The 22,070-nt window shown below is 39.7% G+C and overlaps 1 protein-coding gene across 1 annotated transcript; it reads right to left on the reverse strand.

Moving 5' to 3' along the window:
• Positions 1-674: 674 nt before the first annotated feature.
• LOC139725917 (UNC93-like protein MFSD11) lies at positions 675-20,319 on the reverse strand. The gene is made up of 10 exons (XM_071636999.1): positions 20,180-20,319; positions 18,632-18,866; positions 17,874-18,029; positions 15,689-15,812; positions 13,664-13,713; positions 12,502-12,567; positions 10,233-10,358; positions 8,980-9,151; positions 7,852-7,987; positions 675-4,714 (listed from the first exon to the last, which is right to left on the reverse strand). The coding sequence occupies exons 1-10, from the start codon at positions 20,285-20,287 to the stop codon at positions 4,574-4,576; spliced, it is 1,314 nt and encodes a 437-aa protein (XP_071493100.1). The 5' UTR covers positions 20,288-20,319; the 3' UTR covers positions 675-4,573.
• Positions 20,320-22,070: the final 1,751 nt, after the last annotated feature.

The raw sequence follows: 22,070 nt of genomic DNA on the forward strand, positions 1-22,070 counted from the left end.
TATCCACACTCTCAAAATAATTTGTGTTATAGTTTGGGGTGATGTTTGTTATCCCAAAGATTTGTTATTCCGAAAATGAAACAAGGTTCATTGTTAAAAAGGTTTGTTAATCCCAAAAATGAAATGAGGTTTGTACTTCCAAAGGTTTATTAATCCAAAAATAAAAAGAAAGTGCGTACTATCCTGAACAAATTTTTTGAATTACAGTACAAACCTTTTTTTGTTTTCATATTAAGAAACTTTCAAAGTAATATACGTTTTTTGTTGTGTTTTTTCCATTTCTGGACTAACAAACCTTCAAACCAGTAAAACTCTTCATTTTCCGATCAACAATCCTTTGGAATAATGAACTTATGAACCTACGTGTATAATCGTAATACTGTGAGAATACATGTACATGTATATCTAAATAATGTCTTTCCTTTTACAATTCCTTGTTGCTGGAAGTCTGGAAGTCACCACTACAAAGTCTGATTCAGATCATCCCTTTTCCACATCACGAATATAACAAACAAATAACAAATTACAATTCAGAATATTTTACATGAAATAGATCAGCAATTCTGTCCACTTTTAATTTCATTTCATTCAAGAAAGACATCAGCCAACAAAGCTAACAATATTTGGCATAAAGAGAGTGGCAAAGGCTTTATACAGAAATCATGTCACCCGGCTGTGTGATGCCTCATCACTGAACAAAATATAGAAATAATGCAGATATGTTTTTCCAACAATTTCAATTTTGCAACATCAATTGGTTATGAAAGTCAATCATCCCTTGTATCTCCTTGCTTGTTGATACATTGATACATATACCACCCATTCATCTCTATTTTTACTGAAATATAAAAACCCAAGCAACAAAAAATACAAATGTCATGTTGTGTGCAATGAAGCGCTTTGCTGTTGTTATCAAAAGGCTTTTTCTTTAACAAACGGCTTAAATACTATGAACACCTGAATAAATCTGTTTTGAGTAAATTCTTGGAAGTATTCAAGGAGAATTCTTGTCAGTTTCCTCCTTAGAATACTTTTCATTCAAAGCCTGATACATTGCATGATGAAATGACTATAATAGCTGATAGCTCTGAAGCTGGAGGTGAATACAGTGTATATCAAATGTGAGTTAAATTGGTGACAGCACTTGACCATTCCAATCACTTAAGAGGGATTTTGCAAAGCTGTTGCAACAATGTAAACACATTCTACATTAAGTCTGTGGGTACCTGCAGTGATTTCTTGGCATACACTCCTAGCGGCATTTAAAGGTGCGGAGACAGAAGACAGTTCATTCCAAGAACTTTGCTCACATGATAAGTTTGTACCGAGAATACAGGCAAGATATTAAGAGTGTATATTGCCTCCATTTTGTCGTAGTTGTTTCTTTGGGGGTTCCATCTGGGTGTGTTTCAGTCATAAGAACTGATGAGATCAATATATTTCTTGTGTATGACAGATTTAATTTCAGTCGATGCCTCTGTTATAGGGCAGCCATTCCACTTTTCACAGAAGTATCATGTGGATGTACTAACTACCTCTCAGACTTATTGAGTTGGATGAACAAAAGGGTTGCTGCGAAATTTGCACTCTTTATAGATCCAACTGCTGGTAACATCTTCACGACCTTGAAGATGAAATGATCTTATATCATTCATGCAAACTGCCCTGTTAATAGGTTTTTAGGACTGGCAGATTATTCTCATATAGATCATACTCAATATCCAACAAGCACACATGTAAAATGCACACATGGTACTACACGTAGATACATTGTACCTCCACTGCACATGTGTAATCAATTTACACTTGCCTGCTTCACCTTACTTTATTTGTTGTAGCTTTCTATACATTGCTGCCTGCTGCATCCCCAACTAAAATACAGCACTGGAAAAAGGTGTGACATTTTGTTTTGTAATGTCCTGAAACTCTATAGTAGCATGTTCCCAACAACCACAAGGGGCAGATCCAGGAATTCTGTAAAGAGGGGTTCCTATGCAACATTATAAGGGGGTGGCACACTGCCCCCCCCCCCCCTCATTTTTCTTGTTATTTCTTTTGCTTTAACAACAACAAAATAAATAAATAAAGGGAGGGGCGCACCCGCTGCGCTCCCCCTTGGTCCGCCACTGACTACATAGTCTGCTTAGGCTGGGTACTGCACTCAAGTATAATCAATAATCTTGCACAGGGACACCTTGGCAAAGAGAGAGAGGGGGTGCTACTTCAGCGCTGGCAGTCTCTTGGGGGACTAGAATTAGCACACTACAGCCAAAATCTCACCATAAGTGCCCATGTAATAATTCAACACGACTACATAGTTAACTTTGGACCACACCCAACAGCTTGCAGTAAGACAATATACTGTCCAAGTGGATATTTTTCACACTTGGCCGGGTATTCCGTAGAATCAAGACACCAAGTACAGAAACATATGGCAAGCAAAAATATTTGTGTGCTTTTATTTTCGCGCTAGTTTCTGGTTGCACGATATGCGCGCAAATTTCAACACCTCGAAAATTTCCACTTTTACAGTACGATACAAGCAGAAACATTCAAGGCAATGCTTTTGCAAATTGAAGCCAATGGAATTTTTTGTGGCATAAAACCTTAGCAAATTGCTGACCATGGAAAAGGAAAAACAGTGAGTATACTACATGTACAGGGTGTAGACAAAAACTTTTGCATGCATATTACTTTTGAAAAGCTAAATGTACATGCACACAATTTCTGGTTTTTAAGTAGATGATAGACAGATTTGCCCACATACGCAGTCAAAACAACACCTAGACTGTATTGTGTCTCTTTGATATACTAGTATATCAGAGTGGGTTTGTACCCATGTAGGATATCACAGAAAACCATAACCACGGAGATTATAATAATACACGGAAGTTCATTCATTTTTTAAGATTGCATTCTTGCTATATGACACTGCATCAACTGATGATCCTTATGGTGCGAGGTTAGAAAGAATATGTGACCACACTTTAGGAGCTCTTCGTTGTCCTAACTTGATTTGCCCACAACTCATTATCGTATACATGTCTGTTTCGTTTGCTTTTTTTAATTGAAATTTTCACAATGTGCCTTTCTTCACTGAGCAACAAACTGTCTGCACAGTGATAGCAAACTACCTGTACCTAAGGTTTCTTGCAGAAAAAAAAAACAACAACAGAAAATGCGCCAGAGCATACAAAACAATGTTCAATGAGCGTAAACAAAAAGAATGGATCTAACATGGCATCACAATCTTTTCGAAATTTCAGTCATGCACGGCCACACAGCACAAAACTTCCCGTAGTTTGACAAGGAGTGAGAAACATTATAAGTGTATGCAGGCAGTTTTGCGAGAAGTTTTGCGATCCTACTACCCAAACCATTCAAAGCAAAATATCGTGTAGTGTTTGCGTAGTGCGACCGCGCCTATTATTGAAAAGACATTGATTTCAATATTGTCCTGACAGGCCAATACAGAGCAGCTTTTTATAAGAGAGATGACCTGTTTGTCTTATCAAGCATTCCATACTTATTCTCTGGCTACGTGCATGAGACGACATTCTACAGGCAGCTAATATTTGAATGCAACATATTTGAACATGGGTTTCATTTAAAGTTTGCAAGGCAGCGTGCAGCAATGGGGCATAATAAAGAAGTCGACGAAGTAGGGTGTATAGGGTTATTTGTTCTGAAATTCATATACATACACATAAATCTGTATCAGTATCAAAATACCTTGCAACATCTGCAAGAAATGTAAAAAAATAAGTTTTCATTTTAATAGCTCATTTGGGTTTTGCTACACAGATGGCATGTCTGCACAATTTTTTATCAACATTTATTTCACTCTTTATTGCACACTTGAAAATCATATTTACTGCCGGGCAGCTGTACAGTTAGCATGAGTTGGAAATATCATTTTTCTCTGTTTGACTGGCATTTTGAAAGTCGTACCCATGGATTGAAGAGTCTCCATGAAAAACTCTTGGTGAACTCTGAAATGCGTAAGTCCAAAACCATTCTACACGGCATGTTCCTGATCTGATCAATACTGTAATGATCAAACAGCTTTGTATCATCATGGTGGATTAACAAAAGCAACATGGATGACTGCTTGCACAATTTGTCAGTTTAATATCAAAATTGATTTTTAATCAGTGTATGTATATATACATATAAACACACTAACATTTAATTTGTGTGATGACATATATAAAGCACACTGACTTGTGGAGGATGTATCTGCAGTAGATCCTCCTTTGCGTGTTCTCTATGAAATTATGAAGAGGTTTCCCTTTCCCAGGAAATTGGAATCCACCATGAGCTCTTTAATGCTTATTTTACCAACATCTTGGCTCACACCAAAAAAGTGATCATATCCATCAAGTCTCATTCTACTCTTGTGTCAAAATTACTACCATTCACAGTCATCTCCAACCAAGAAAGCCGTGCAGACATGCCATCTCATCAAAATTTTTAAATTTTCGTCAATCCTGCCCTTGGAAGTGATGGCCTATACAGCGTCGTCGTCCAGCTTGGCGGCATCGAGGTCATCGCTGAGTGGCAGGGCCTCATATCAGATCTCATTCTGCGGAGGATGGTGCTCCACGTAGAAGAAGGAGAGCGCCCCCATTGTTCCGGTGAGGACCAGGGCCAGCAGCTGCCACTGGAGGTGCAGGTGGTTGCTGTAGGCAAAGGCAATGGCTGCTGCCGAAGACTGGAGGAGTCAATGAACAGAAAGATAGATGGACGGATAGATAGATAGATGGACAGATAGATAGATAGATAGATTAATAGATAGATAGATGGGTAGATGAATTGATAGATGGTTTGAGAGATAGATGGATAGACAGATACAGATAGACAAATAGATATATGGATTGACAAATATGTGGACAGATGGATTGACAGATGGAAAGATGGTGCAATAGATGGATAGATGATTGATAGATGGAAAGACAGATAGATAGATGGATTGACAGAATGAGAGATAGATCGATAGATGGATCAATGGGCAGACAGATAAATACAAAGATGGATAGATGTGTGGATAGATGGATAGATAAGTAGTCAGATGAAAAGAGAAAGATGTGAGGATGAAAAGGAAAGTGTGAGAAAGAGAAGAGAAAGAGAGCAAAAAACAGAAATATAGAGGAGAGCAGGGAGAAAAAAACCAAAAGAAAACAAAAATTTAATTATTGTCATCCTTCACTTGCCGGAGCAAATACAACTAGAAATATCACTTAAGGTGATTAATACCCCCGCCCCGTGATGACAGTCTTACCCAAGGAATGATCTTTCCTTGATCTTCTGCCATTTAAATGCCGTTACCATGGCAACGCAGCTTCCGACACGTCCGAAAAATATGTCTTGCACATCTTCCCACCAAGACTATTGTGTGTGCCACATTTCATAAGCTTTTGTCAAAAACTGAGGAAGTAGTTCAATCCACAAGATCTTTCCTTGATCTTCCGCCATTAATATGCCGTTACCATGGCAACGCAGCTTCCGACACATCAAAAAAATATGTCTTGCACATCTTCCCACCAAGACCAATGTGTGTGCCACATTTCAATCCGCAAGATCTTTCCTTGATCATCTGCCATTTATATGCCATTACCATGGCAACGCAGCTTCCGACACGTCCGAAAAATATGTCCTTCCACATCTTCCCACCAAGATCAAGGTGTGTGCCACATTTCATAAGCTTTGGTCAAAAAAACTGAGGAAGTACTTAAATCCGCAAGATCTTTCCTTGATCTTCTGCCATTAATATGCCGTTACCATGGCAACGTACTTTCGGGTACTGTCAAAAAATGCGTCTTGCACATCTACAACCAAATGCACACATCTGTACCAAGTTTCATGGAAATTGGGCAAAAACTGAGGAAGTAGTTTTGCAACACAAAATTTTCCATCATTTTGGCTCATAATATGTGAGCTGTTACCATGGCAACATACTTTTTGTCACTGTCAAGAAATGTGTCATGCTGACCTATATCCTAAGACAAACATTCAATATGAATTCCATGAGAATTGGAAGAACACTGATGAAGCAGTTTTGCCATGAAGCATTCTGCCCTATATTTTACCAATAACATGCCGTTACCATGGTAACGCACTTTTTGCCACTGCGGAAATATGTTTCTTGGCACATTAACATATTCAGATGAACATCTGTACCTAATTTTCATAAGAATTGATCAAAAACTGTGGGAGGAGTTCGCGACGCAAGATTTGTACCCATTTTTTGCCCATAAATATGCCGTTACCCATGGCAACGTACTTGTGGGTACTGTCAAAAAAATACGTCTTGCACATCTACAACCCAAGGCACACATCTGTGCCAAGTTTTATGGGAATCGGTTGAAAACTGAGGAAGTAGTTCTCGACGGCAAGATTTGCAATGGACCGACCGGCACCGACCGTCCGACCGTCCCGCTGATTCCTATATACCCCCTTCAAACTTCGTTTGGCGGGGGTATAAAAATGGGCCTTTTTCCAAATGTAAAATCTCTGGGTGCTACAGGCATGATACTTGCATTTGTGTCTGACTGCCCATTGTTCAGTACCCTGGTACATTGCAAATGCAATTGCAAATGCTTTCCTCATCCCATCAAAGATGCATCATTATCTCTTCCCCAACCAAGCAATAAAATCAAATAATACATTCCACAGATATGAAACAGAGCTTATTCCTTGACGATCTTCAGGGTATTTTAGTCAAACATTCATGGGTTACATTGCCATTCATCTTTTACCTTCCCCCTCCCCTAAAGTACCTTGCATCATCATACATAAGCCTGTATCTAGAAAGCTAAGCCTATATCTAGAAAGCTGAAACCCCTTGAACTACTGCCATAACAGAAACTAGACAGGCACTCTGAAAGTGCAGACCTCTGCCAAGCAGCTCATTTCCACCACTCATATTGTTCTTCCATAGATATCAGCGATTTCCACCCATACCTATGCATGCTGAAAATCGCCCGATTTCCCAATATGGAAGCCCTTCACTACGTCATCAACTTTAAGCTGTGCAGTGTGCCTTGCTCTTAGCAGAAACTAGAGCACGCACTTTAGTGCGCAAATAAAAAATCTTAAAAATGTGAAGCTTGAATTCATTCATTGACCTTACCTGCCAAAATATAAAAAAATCCTTCATAAAATCCATAAAAATTTCCAGATCACTACAAAAACTTGATCATCTGTTCCTTGTGTCATTCTCAACCTTTCCCCCAAGTTTCATTCACATCTCTTTGCAACTTTTTGAGTTATTTTGCACATGCACGCACAAACAAACAAAGAAACTTGGAGTAATGAAAACATAACATAACCTCCTTCCTTGGCGAAGGTAACAACATTATGAGAGTATAAATTATGGTGAAGGTTTATAATCATTGGACAGAATTCTCCCTATCGCATATAGCTCTCTGAATCTGAACGCGTGTGGCGCTCTAATTTTGTTACCTTTAATTCTTGGGATATAAATTTCCGGTTATGAACGCGCGATGTGTAAATGTACGCTTTTATGCACATTGAACGCCGAAGTACTAGTATCCCACAGTTTGTATTAAATTCAGTCTTATAATCTGTTGAATAATAGAGTTATTTTCTAATCTGTAACTTTACTCTGAATGGGATTCTTCCGCAAAGCGGCCCATGAATGCTGGGGCCGGTGATGCAAAAACAACAAAATTATGGAAAATATCTATAGATGAAGGACGCGACCTGGGTGAACCGCAAAAACCGGAAGTGTATGTCCCAAGAGCGATCGATCAGATATCGGTATCGCAAGGTGATATTGCTTGATATCGGCTATATGCGATAGGGAGAATTGTTATCTCCACCACCTACCTGAATGAATTTGAAGAGAGCAAAAGCTGATGCACTGTCAGACATGAAGTAGCTTCCAAGCAGTGAGTAGATCTGGGTGTTGAAGCAAGCGTCGCCAAACCCAAGCAGGAATGAACATGCGAAGGCAACTTCCACTCTGTTGGTTGGAAGAGCGGTAAAGATATAGGATGAAATGCTTCTGGTGTTTCTCGGATATGAATGCTTCAGGGTGAGTTAATTACTGAGAATATTTTGACTCAGGTACAGAGGAGTCTTGTTATAACAAGGACCTAAAAACTATGACAATTACCTTGTTATATCTGGTTTGTCATTATATCATGGCACAAAAAAAAAACCTAAAGAGATATTGTAAGGCGAGTATCAGAAGGGCGTTAAGTTGCCTTGACCACTATGGCTTTAGTGTGCTTCAGGAGATCAAGTTTATACACACTTTGCCCTCGGCAGAGTATAATAAGCCGTGGCTTTGCTTCATACAACACAGAATGACATCATCAATGGAGGACAATCTTGTTGAAATTCATAAAGCTGAGGTATCTCCCCACCCCCCTCCCCCCCCCCCCCCCAAAAAAAAAAGTCAGCCACTTGAATCATCGCTAGATTACGGTGGACAAAGAAAGTTTTCTCACACTCCCGCTTGAGATATCTTGAGTAACTTGACAGAAAAGTCAACAGAAATGACATCTGGTACAAACTGGTCATGTACATATTCCTAATGCTGGCAGAGAGGCCACTGCTAAGTACTGGTACTTCGAAGCGTAAAGCACTGCATACCACAACCTAGAATTAGCAACAACCGCTACAAATGAGGGAGAAAGGTCTGTGGTAGCACAAAACCTTTCCCCCTAATCATTTCACCATGCAAATCTTTAAGCAACACAATGGCACTGCAAAGTGTGACACCATTTAGCCCTAGAAAATATCTTACTTCTTTGGAGGGCATTTTGCATTGAGGATTATCTTTGAAAAAAAAAATACCTGAGGTAAGCCACCTTATATTTAGAAAAAAAAAAAAATTGAGGGCATTTTGGAGGCTGGTCGGACCACATCTATTTTTGTCGCAATACTACACAGCTGCGAATACAAGGACAAGAATGTTTGTTAAGTGTGTGTTTGCAGCAGTAAACGTACAGTGGTGGATTCATGTAGGAATTATCGTTGGTTTCCTGAAGAGGCGACACCTCTGGCATGTTGTAGAAGATGAGGTAGAATGCCACCATGTGAACCATGTATCCAAGGAGTATGATGGGATCCCTGCCGTACTTGATGGTTTTCTTTCCCAGTATTCCAAACAGCAGACCGCCTGGCAGACGAGAAAACACATCAGTATGTCTCATGCCTAATTTCATTCAATCTTCTTTTCACCTTCTTTGCATTATTTCAATGAATCCAGTCTACAGATGACATCATTGAAAGCATGTAGCAATCACCAGCAAACAAACACAAGATGTGTCCTTTTATTGACCGATTCAGGTTCGTTGAGGGCAGCAGACAATTTGTGGCACAGGGCGCAGACATTAGCTCAAATTGCGGTGTCTCAGCCAACCCCATCTGCTCTCCCCCACCCCCCCCCGGGCAACACGTTTATTGCGCACTTGCAACAAAGGTTCGCGCACTAAGCAAGCATTCGCGCACTCAGTACGAGACGCCCATTGGCTAAAACAACCATGCATCAGTTTTTCATTCCGTGCGCGTGCTAATGTAGGGAGGTGGGTGGGGGAGAGGAGGGGGGTTCACCCGGGACACCGCAGCAATGGCGCTGCCCATGCCGATAATACACAAACCGCCTCACAGAATCGGTCAATAGCATTTTATTTTGACTTTACACCCTCAGAGCTAGAGGACAGTTTCCTTTATGCGTTTTGACATTTAACCTGAAAGAAACTGTTTCCAAGTGTACACATGTACCGGCATATGCTGCAACCACACACTACATCGTACAGATTGTATATCTTACTCTCTGAGGGTAGTGCACTCCCATTTTAACGAACATTGTTATAACGAAATTCCAGTTACAACAAAGCAAAAATTCATTTTGCAACATCATCCGCTCTATGTATTTCTACTGTTTATTTGTTCGGTTATAATGAAATTTTGATGTAATGAAAGAGAACAGTTAGTGCTGGTCCTGAAGACTTCGTTATAATGAGAGTCCACTGTATTTATATTCAAACATTTTGAGGATCTTCAGCTGTAAGCTCAAGATATATCAAAGGGGAATATTCATATCTGTAGATTTTCCCATCATCTGTTTAATTATAAGACATGTGAAAGGAGCTGATACTAGTTCCAGGCAGGGGGAATTTTATATTCCTGGGCTAGAACATGTGACTTTCTTTTCATTCCACAATGATATTTTTGAGAAAATATTTTCCACCACTCACCTACAATTTCTCCTGCTCCAATAAGCATGCCGCTGATTCCGATGTAGCTATTTGAGTTATAACCAAACATATGTGTGTTGCTGATGGCCGTGCCATAAACTCCACTGAAGAAGGTCAACTCGATGCCTTGTGACAAAAAAATGGTGGGAGGAACAAAAAAACAGAACCAGTTCATGTCTTTTCCTTATTAGATAGTAAAGGAAATACTGTATTTGAAGAATGGGAATATATTTATAAACTATCTCGGATTTGTCACTTCAATTGAGGGTATCGCCAATACGTAGGTGCCATGCACAGAGCAGCGTCTCAGGTGCATTATGGGATAGCTCATGGGACAAACTTGCCCCGGGTTTGGCTGCACATGCACTTACAACACGCTCTGTCTTTAGAAAGAGCTATTTTTTGTTGAAGATTTCTTCGCTTTCCATCATGTGACTAGCACATTGAAGCTTTGCAGTAGCAAACCATGACTCTAGTGACCGCAAAAGCTTAGACACTTTCAACTCTTTTAGGCTGAATTATAGCCAAGAAAAAAAGGGCAAACGACGGAAAAGCAGACAAAGAACTCCATTGAATCGTATGGGAACTGCGACTCACGTGAGACAACCAGAAGCGAACAAGGGACCGAGGAATCCCACAGTGCACCTGTGACAGAGCTCTTTAGCTTGCGCAGGAGTCTTTTACGTCATTGGCGATAGCGAGAATTGGAAATATGTTCTTTTGAGATACCACATGAATCACAGTGAGCTGTCTGGTACACATACAAACCAAGTTGTTGCATACCTATTTGCCTAGGACAAGTGAAGTGACTGGAAACTAGTTTGTTAAAGGTATGAAGCCCTTGCCTACATGCCCATTTGGGCAAGTCAGAGAATTTTCTTTTGTCAATACCTCCGAGTAATATTTATATGCTCACACACACACACACACAAACAAACACTTGGCTGGTGATGACAATAGCAATTTCTGCCATGCCTATGATCATGACAGGATTATGTTATGGGAACAAAACCTGGCATATTCAATAATCTATGAAAAGAGAAATAACTAGAAATTGGTATGCCGCCTCCACCATAATGCATGGTTCTCCTAATAGGTCTATAGTACAATGTCTTGACAATGTGTGATGACAGTTTCACACAATTGGCAAAATATTAAAATGACAGGTTTGCCACAAATGTGCTGAATGTTCACTTTCCTAGAACTAGGTTCAATTGGATGAATGATTAAAACGTCAGAGTGCAGGTATTTGGGGAACTGATGATTTTTACTTGACTCTTGACCCTTTTATAAGTTTATGCATTGAGTAATTTTCAAGGTATTGAGAAAAAGTATAATTTCAGTATCAAATGGTAAAATAGCATGATCTATTTGACCTTTGACTTCACAGTTCCAAAGAGAATCACTGTTAGGTAGAACATGCATTATAAGTAAGTTTCATGATGATACCTTGAGTTACTTTCGAGATATGGAGGGAAAAAATGCAATTTAACACTTTCACTTGACCTTTGACCTTTTGGCAAGAAACTTCCCACAGAATATATATTGGGTAATACATGCATACATCAAGTTTTAAAAAAAATCCTTCAGGCATTGCATAAATATAAGGAAAGTAGTGATATTTTGAGGAGTTGACCTTTGACCTTTGACCCATGACCCCCAACTTCCCTAGATAATCACTGCCCATCGGTACATGCATATCTACTAAGTTCCATGAAGATACCTTGAACCATTTGCGAGATATGGCGAAAAACATGACATTTCAACCTTTTTTTTCAAAAAAATAAGCTGTGACCTTTGACCTTTGATCCCATGACCCTAAAATCCAAACAAAGTATTATCCCCCCAGGATATACCCTCATACCAAGTTTGATGTAAAACCACCACACGGTTCTTGAGATATCGACCAAAAAAAACCGGGACAGACGTACGTACGTACAGACGGGTGTACGTACGGACGGACGGAAGGACGACCCGAAAACATAATGCCTCCGGCCACTTCGTTGGCGGAGGCATAAAAAGGAGTATTAGAAATGAGGTCAACTTTTTATTATTACTGTGGACTAGAGACATCAATGTTTTCAGCAAGATGAAGAACTGATGCATAGTTTCATCCTGTGTACGATCTGTATGGAGTCAGAGTCAGTATGCAACCACACACCGAGAGCTCTAAGGACTGCTCATAGATTTCTATAGGTTTAGTGTTGGAGTATTCCATACAAATCATTTCCGTTGTTGTACAAGGGACAGAAGAAAAGAAATTCCTCACCTGTGTAGAAGTTTGTGATGCTCAGCATTAGCATCTCTTTGGTAAAGAGCAGCTTCACTGACCGCACTGTTTAAAATGAAAATGATATGAAATGGATGAATATCTAGGAGTCCTTTCATCATGTTTAACTTCTGCTGATTTCATCTTTCCATTCAACACTGCTTTAAATGGCATATCAAAAGTACTGAATTGTTATTTCTGATCAATCACTCCACTACAATAAACACTACCAAGTGCCTTGGGAAGAGAGAATTGAACCCTGAAGTCAGTAACTCCACTATACTCAAAAGTCAGTCTGAAAAATTATTATATTTCATCACTTTATTGATATACAAATCGAACAAAGGAATACATAAATACAAAACATAAAAGCCCAGGACATAACTGGATGAACAGAATAAGCAGGGCATATACATAAATATCACACAATGTTACAGAAGATTTACGAACATAAATACACATAACTTTGACAGAATCCTACACATATTCAAAGTGTGAAAAATATTGTATAAGCAGGCAAAAGGATAAGAAATGAGACCAGAAAGATTAGGAGTAGAGAAAATGGAGACATAGAAAGAAAAAAGGAGAAAAGTAAAATAGCATGAAGAAGAAGACGAAGAAGAAGAAGAAGAAAACTCGGCCAAGTGTAGTACATACATGATACACTTTTCTCTTGACGGCATTTAACATACCTATTGAATTTTAACAAACATTTGCATTATTTTGTAATCCAGTGAGTCCTATATAATAAAGTGGGGCGATTCCGCATACATAAATTATTCACAATGAGACACGGTCATTCATTCCGCGCACATTAACATAACAATGATACAAAACTAACGATACAAAACTAATGATACAAAACTAATAATGATACAAAATGATACAAAATGATACAAACTAATGATACAAAAAGATCTAGTTTAGGATACATTGTCATTAGCATTCATGAATACTTCTCAACTCTCTATCTACCCACGTCACTTTTTATCTTTTTTTTTTTTCATCTCTTTTTAAAGTAGTAATATGGCTGAGATTCTTTTTTTTTTTTTTCTAGGTAGTAATTTGACTAAGATTCATGGAAAAATGGTCCAGGATGACAAAGAAAATCTTGTGGCATCAGGTAGCAAGAGCCCACCATCAGCTGGTGTCATCTACTTACCAAAAGCCCTCAGGGCATCCCGGAGGTTTGCCCTGCTCTCAGATGACTCTCTGCAGGAGGAGGAGGAGGAGGAGGAGGAGAGACCGGTTTTAAAGGGGATGGCTAGTAACTGATCAGTGGGAATCAGTGGGAATGCTGGGGGATGACTGTTCCAATCCTTGTGGGATTCATTTAAGAGTAAATTACATATCTACTGTTGTGTGAAAATCATTTGCTCCAGAATGGTCTCATAGTCAAGTAATGTGCAGTGCAATGCCCTGTCACTGTACAGGCATGCTAACCTGGAAACATTAAACTGCACATTACTTGAATATGAGACCATTCTGAAGTAAATAATTTTCACACAACAATAGATATATATAATGCACTCTTAAATGAATCCCACAAGGATTGGAACAATCATCCCCCAGCATTCCCACTGATTCCTACTGATCAGTTGCTAGCCATCCCCTTTAAAGGGGAAGGCTAGTAACTGATCAGTGGGAATCAGTGGAAATGCTGGGAGATGATTGTTCCAATCCTTATGGGATTCATTCAAGAGTTCATTGTATATCTATTGTTGTGTGAAAATGATTTGCTTCAGAACGATCTCATATTCAAGTAATGTGCAGATTAATGCTCCGTCACTGACCAGGGACGCTAACCTGGAAGCATTAAACTGCACATTACTTGAATATGAGACCATTCTGAAGCAAATCATTTTCACACAACAATAGATAAACTATACAATGAACTCTTGAATGAATCCCATAAGGATTGGAACAATCATCTCCCAGCATTTCCACTGATTCCCACTGATCAGTTACTAGCCTTCCCCTTTAAGGAGAGATAGATGGAGATGAATGGCAGGGGAAGGGTCGGGGGTTGGAGGAGCATTAAGGGGGGGGGGGGTGGTTCAGTCATCGTCAACACCGTAGCACCAGACAAACGGACACAAATAGGAGTTCTGTGGTATTGTGGATAAGGCGCTGGATTTGTAAGCAGACGGTCTGGGGTTCAAATCACGCCTGGGACATTCGTCCTAGGACAGGATGGATGCTTTGCCCACAATGTACACACTACCTCTTGACCCAGGTGCACATAACTGGGTACCTGGTAACACTGGGATAATAAGAGTGATAGGGTCTATTGGGGAGATGTGTAAAAATTACAGTGAGTACCCTGAGTAATTATGGCAATATTTTTACAGTATATGTCTGAATATCATGATATATGGCTGCACCTAGGCTTCTGAAGTAAGGAGGAAGTCTCATGTTCAGAGATAATAAACAAAAGAGATGATGCACAAAGCATGAATTTCTTATGACTTTATTGTTGAATGGAAATATATATTTCTGCAAAGTGTTCCGATTCAGGATAGGGTTGCTTATAATTGCAGGATAGGTAGATGGACAACCCAAGAACACAAAACCTGAAGCAATGCCACCAAGCAAAGGCAATTAGAGACACGTCACAGAGTGAGAAAAGTTAGTACAGAATATTTTCCAAATATTTATCAGTTCCACCATTGGTAATGAGTATATGAATATAACAACGACCGAAGTCCATGGTAGACCATTTCGAGTCAACTAAAAAAAACTTCATATCTTTTTTTATTTGTCCAATAATATTCTATTTAACTGTGATGGGAAGGCAACATTGTATATACAAATTAGAACATTAATATTATTATGACAATTAACATTTGCATTAATTGTGGAGAGGCCATTTTGTGTGGTGGACTTGGGTCGTTCTTTGATTCATATACATGATATTCTGCTATAGAGATGAGAGAAGGATGAGAGAGGGCGCTATTATATGAATGTAAGAATGACCCAAGTCCTTCATTCTTACATTAATATAAGATTTAACTCATTAATTTCAGGCACTTCCGGGGGTAATTAAGATTCATCATTTATACACAAGATAAGTCCATGCATAAGCTACAATTTCCCATATCAAACTGAATTTGGCCAAAAATTGGACTTGAGTCGTTCTTATATTCAGGTCTTCAATTGCAAATCTCAAGTAGAGCTGCTTGCTTACTCAAACTCCTGGATGGTGGCTGGTCCCTGCATCTCCTCCGGAGGTTTCACGAGGAGAAGAAACGTCAGCACTCCAGCTCCGCTCACGGCAGTCAAGACAATGAACACAGTGACTCGCACCTTGGCTAAATGGATAACGACAATCAAAATATCTCACATTGACCTGGTTTGCTCAGCAGAATGGAGAGCTCATGCACTCTGAAAAGCATTCATATAACATCAGATACTCGGCAAACTGCACTTTTGCAGTAAGGCTGAAGACATTCAATTATTCATTGTGGAAGTAATGCTCGTATTCCCGTTAGTCTCCCAGTATAGATATCAATTATTATATTCCACATACTAAGAATGTTACAATAGGATTGGTCCAGAGCTGATCACGTGATGAAGCGTAGTTTTGCCCATCACATCACCTAAGAAGAAAAGTTTGTTACACTCTATGTTGATAGTCCCTTTTGTTTCGCTGATCTCCACACAGTCCTAACACAAGACGAGTACACGCGAAATAAAAGTGCGTTGCACTGTGGACTATCATGTGACCTAGGTCACTTGATAGTACACAGTGCAACGCACTTTCACTTCGGTGCCGTGCGGTGCGCGCAGCAAATTCATTGTTTTGTCATCTATGCGCACACATAGCCTAAGCCCTATTAAGGATACCTAAAGACAGCTAAAACTGTTTTAGATGTGGAATGAAATGGGAATTTCTAGGACCCTAGATGTGGAATATAAAGCAAATAATCAACTTTTAGTTTCAGGCAATGAGACAAACTATCACTTCCTCGGCGACCTGAATGTGTACGCTATCTTTCCTCAGCTGCGCTTCGGAAAGATAGCTACATCCAGATCGCCTCGGAAGTGATAGTTTGTCCCATCACCTTCACCAACGTTGATTATTTGCTTACTGTATGCAGGTTGTCATCTTGAGGCCACAAGGAATTAGTTTCTCATTTGAACATTACCCCAGACCCCACATTTAACTGTAAATAAATGGTAAGACAATTATGTACACATCTCACCCATATTACACTCTACATTTATCAGGGATGCACACTAACTCTTTTTTTTCTACTCAGTTTTTCCATTTTTTACTGGTCTATTCCTGTAAGAGTTACCGGTCCGAAAGTGAGTTTTACTGGTCAGGGACCATCGGACCAGTGCCAGTGTGCTGCAATTATGTCCTACGGAATTTTGCTGTCAGACGTTGGCAACTCTGCATTTCAATAGTTGCATATCTTGTATTGGAGAAAGATTATAGGAATAGATACATTGTATATTCATTCAATCTGCATAAAGGCTGAAGGAAGTTTATCAATTATAGCATTATAGCCCATTTGATACAGAAACAAGATCTTCAATCGTCTATACTGAAATAGCAATTTAAGACTCAGGGGACTCTTGAAAATATCTTCAACTGAAAAAAAAAAGGCTATAAAAGAACAAAGGGGTCAAATGAAACATTTCATTCTCTCTTACGAAACATTAACAGCGAAGAGTATAGATTCGTTAAAAAATATTGGGGGGGGGGGGGAGATAACGCACAAAGCTACAGAAATATGTTTTCTGGGATGTAAGAAGTGATTGGATGTGTTTCTACAGAACGATAAGAATTCAAAGTGATGCAAGGTGATGCGGGGTAACACCTCAAATTTTTTTGCAGCAGAAACCCACCTAACGTTAGTAGTGAGTGATGCAAGGTAATGCACAGTGATCCATTGCCAGCCTTTTTACATGGTCAATGGTGCGAGGGAAGATTTTTAGAAGAAACAGATCAGGTAATGATATTTGCAGTGTATCAATAGTTTCAAATTCTTATTGGAGAATTTGCACATTTCATTGATCAACAGGCAGTGCGTGTGCGATCTCATCTGTGACATTGTACTACGCGACTTCCTCATTCACCGCATTTTGCAAGTTTCCCTACATCACCCACATCACCATAATTTTGTTGCTCAGTGGAAACAGTTTGGGTAGTAGCAAAATACAAGGTGATGCAGACCCATGACAAAATTTTGCAGTTATGCGAGGTGATATACGTGTCCAGTTGAAACACACGCATTGCTATAAATCTGTTCAAGACTAGCCCCGAGTATAAAGGGGCAGGTGTCTAAGGAGAGTGCCTGTTATAGCAAAAACAGCTCATCTTTAACAGGTTTATTTACTTGAATGCTGCTGCACCGACTTACTGGTAATATCATCCTTGCCCCTCATCTCAAGGAAGAAGAAAAGATTGCCGAACAGCAGACTGCACTGTAACATGGCCCAGAAGAGACCGCTGTTCCTACCCATCGTCTCCTGACTGGAGTTCATGGTCAGGAAATTCCCTTGAGCTGTCCAGATGACTGTAAAGAAGACAAAAGTTTTCATTATGATGGTTCTTCATTTTTGTACCCCAGATATAGATCTCAAGGGAATTTGTGTGTGTGTGTGTGTGTGTGTGTGTGTGTGTGTGCACGTGTGCATATGTGCTGCATGAGAGTTTTGATTATTTTGCTAGAAATATGACATGCCATATATTACAACCTCACTGTATAATAAATATATGAATACACATCTGGTCACCATGAAAACGGAAACTGATATAGATCTAGGGATCCTTTTTTTTTTTTTTTTTTTTTTTTTGGTAATGGGCAGAACTCAGTGTAGAGTCTGTATATCAATTCTTTGTGATAGTATTGATGATATTACTTCTGTACATATATCAATATATCCCTATTCATTGGAAAATGCTCTCTTTTTTTGTGTGTAACTGTGCAATGTGCAAATATGAAGCTAACAATTTTAATCCCTCAATGAGACACAAAACATGTGACAATCAAAGTGCCGACATGCTGTGTACAATAGACAAACTGCTCGCAGAAGGAATGATACAGAGTAAGATATAAACAAGAAAGGAACAAGACATTTATTCAACCATACAAATATCTGACAGTAATACACATACCCGCAGCAGCGATTCCAAGGAGTGCCGATAGAGCGAAGATCACCCCTGGCATTGGATGGAAGAATGAAGCGATGAAGCCTGTGTAGACCACAGCACTGGCAAGCATCGACCATTTGGCTCCGAGTAGGGCCACCACAGAGGGCGCTATCCAGTTCGCAAATGCAAATACGGCATATATGATGGCAAGGCTGTTGTAGCCGACACCGTGTAAGCCTGCATGGTTCAATATATCTGTCTGTAAAGGGAAAAGAAAGAGTAACAGAGGGAGGGGAAGAGATAAAGGAGAGGGACAGCGATAACGAGAAGGGTTTTCACTGAAATGATTTGAACTAAAAAAACACCAAACAATCTTTTGTCTGCAAGTGACTAAATGATTCCTAAATTGATAGAGAGAGGAAATATAATGCAGAACGTATAAATTCTGTGTCATTCATTCTAGGGGATGCATATATGCGCGTATAGCTGAACATATTACAGTACCCTTAGCATTCTTTGGAGTTATTTTGTCTATAGATGAATGCCAAGAATTCAGCAACGTGTAACCCACTTCTTTGAGCAAAAGCAGTACATCCAAGAATGTGAAATTTGAATAAGGCAAGACTGTATTTCTTATATAAATGCATGGATCGTGCACATTTTGACATTTCCCTGACTATACACAGTGGTTTAGCTTTACATCCTTGCACTTTGTACACTACACTGTTTGGTCACGCAAATATCTGACAAAGTCTTTTGGAAGTGAATATCGCATTGGGAAATTACAATTCACAATAAATCATGGTGCCACTTTCAAAAAAATGACAAACTTGATAACATTTCATTAAAAATCGACTTTGGTAATAAAATAGTGATTGAAACTACACGAGTATGCTCATATCATACTCCAAATGACACAACTTATGGATGATGGTTGTTACTGGTAAATTTGTCACTTCGAAGATGAAATAGGGCACATTATTCCAGATTGTGGATGAAAGGTTTGTTTTTTTGAAACACACATACTCTGAAGAGGTTTCCATACCGGTAATAGCCCGACCAGACACTGTAAGTACGCTGTGTCGCGACGTACCTACGTACAGCGACTGTGCTCTGTATAGTTATACCGGTACCTACTTTTGTATAGTGTCTATATGTTCATTACTAGGAAATTGACATAGGGGGTCTACATCACGATTCATGTACATGTAAATCTGTTCATTCCAAAATGGGGAAAAAAATGTTTAAATTTAGAGTTTTAACTTCTACAGTAGGTTGTTAATTGTACTCATCCTATGAACCTTCAGCTTCAGAGTTATGAACCCTGCATATTTCTCGGATTAATGAACCTTCAATTTTTGCTTTGGAACAACAAACCTATTATCAGATGGATAGAATATCTAACAAACTTTAGGAATATTAAACATACCATACAAATTATCTCCAACCTTCACAGATACTGATTATTGCTTTTTTTTTCTTCATTACGTTGACAAGTTAATTTTACAGACTAGGATTGCCCCAATCAAGTTTAAATGTCCCCTGTAAACCTGTTAGGCTGTAGAAACTTACCTGCACCATACCACATGTTTGGAATGCCGTGAAGAGCAGCAAGAAAGACAGTCCGAGAATAACAACATTGTAAAACGCCACTTGACTGGGATTTAGACCAAAAGGCATTTTGATGTCGGATCTGCACAGCAGTCAGCACTCCTGTTGAACTTCTATGATGGTCTGAACCGAGATGAGCAGAGCCCGAGTTGATAGACACTGCAAAGATTAGTGGAATCTACCATATGATAATGCTAAGCCTAAATAACAAATTGCTTGTGATATTTGCGTGCCCGATCCCGCCGGCTGGCGTTCCGTTGTACGAGTGAACTGTGTTCAGTCAGTACAGTGCAGTGCAGTGCAGTGGTGATGCCTTCGCGGAGTCATGAACTATCGAGGGTTTGTTTGGACATCCCGCCTCGAGACTAAAACCTTTTGGTATACAATATCTAATAATAAAATGGGGAAGACGGTACTCAGGCTGGCCACTGAAAAATCAAAGTGAAGCGGTGCGAGCTGAACCTGCTGCGTGCATGCTAGCATGCAAAACATTAAGGTCGATTTCGGTTCCGAAAACACAAAGTAGACCTGAAAAGTAACATCACAAAGTACATGTACATTGTACCATGAACGAGTAGCTGAGCTGTTAGGTTTCGTAGAGAAAGTCACATGACAGGTAGTGGGAGGAGCTCGCTGACACGGTCGTGTAGGGTATCTTTAAATCGTCAATTCGGCGCTTTAGATTTGCGACGCGGACGTTGACAACGATTGTTTTGGCCGTTCTCTATGGGGCGCCAAGTTTCGTGTGGTGTCTTTCCTTGCGTCATGAATTTGAGCGGACGCTAAAATGGCCCCAGAACGTGAAAACTCAGACAACATTTTTTTTTTTTAATACTCAGACGGATTCTCCTCACCAGATTACACAGAGTTTCCTATATAATCTGCTGTTTTATTCGACCACAGAAAAATAATGATAAAACTTTCGGTGCCGCGCGAATGCTTGATAGCGACAGTTGATGCCGTCATGCGTTGATAAGGACATAAAAGTAATATGAAGAGAATTCTACAAAATGTTAGAATTCTTTTTTCGATTACTATGTCAGAGCGTTGGCCTGTTTAACACTTCATTTGGAAAATGACATCACTGTTTATAACAATATATTCCAAATAGCGTAATATTTGTTAAACGATGTAAAGGGAAGTAATTGTGACATCCCAAAGCAATTCTGACATCGCGCGCTGCTTCGATCGCCACTTCGTCACTAACTCACTGGTTAAATGGCACAAATAGGCCAACAACCATTTTGTGACCAGGTGCGCCCAGCTTCATAAGGTCGCTATGGGCCACGGGGATCCTCACGACATCGCATCCACCATGCTCACCTCAATTCCCCCTTCGTTTGCTATATATGCAGACACCATTGTAACTGAAATTTCATGACGGATCCAGGGGTGCCCTGATCATGATAGGGGGGGGGGGGGTAAGTGAGGAGGAGGAGGGGGATTTTCCACATTTTCTGTATGTTCTTGAAAAATCTTAACGGATTTTCACCTAACTTGATTTTGATTTGTTAAAATGATCTCCTGAGATCTTCCCCCGCCCTCCCCCGCCGAAGAGGAGGGGGTGGGGGGGGGGGGGGGGGGGGGAAAGGGTGGGGTTGAAGCCGCAGAGTCCTTAAACTATGGTTTGTTTTTTGTTTTTAAATCTCCTGTAGAATCGAATAAGATAGAACTAAGTTGAAAACTACCCATGACAAAAGGAATACATTTTGAAGAAATTTTCTGTACAACTAAGAGTAAGAGAACACAATTTTATGACAATTTTGGGGGAAGGTTGGCCTACTTTGATGAAATTTCACGTCTGCTTATAACCGTCACGTGGCGGCTACCCTCGTCTTAGCCCCGCTTTGGG

Source organism: Diadema antillarum, unplaced genomic scaffold (assembly GCF_040938485.1).
Source record: "Diadema antillarum isolate AM-2024a unplaced genomic scaffold, OU_Dant_1.0 scf00000017, whole genome shotgun sequence".
Taxonomy (NCBI): domain Eukaryota; kingdom Metazoa; phylum Echinodermata; class Echinoidea; order Diadematoida; family Diadematidae; genus Diadema; species Diadema antillarum.

Excerpts from the sequence above, each read along its gene's own strand:
- LOC139725917 (XM_071636999.1), bottom strand. The coding sequence starts at position 20,287 with ATGCCTTTTGGTCTAAATCCCAGTCAAGTGGCGTTTTACAATGTTGTT. Across the intron at positions 13,714-15,688 it reads GCCACCATCCAGGAGTTTGA|AGAGTCATCTGAGAGCAGGG; the intron begins GTAAGCAAGCAG and ends CTCCTCCTGCAG. Across the intron at positions 10,359-12,501 it reads CATCACAAACTTCTACACAG|GCATCGAGTTGACCTTCTTC; the intron begins GTGAGGAATTTC and ends TTTTGTCACAAG.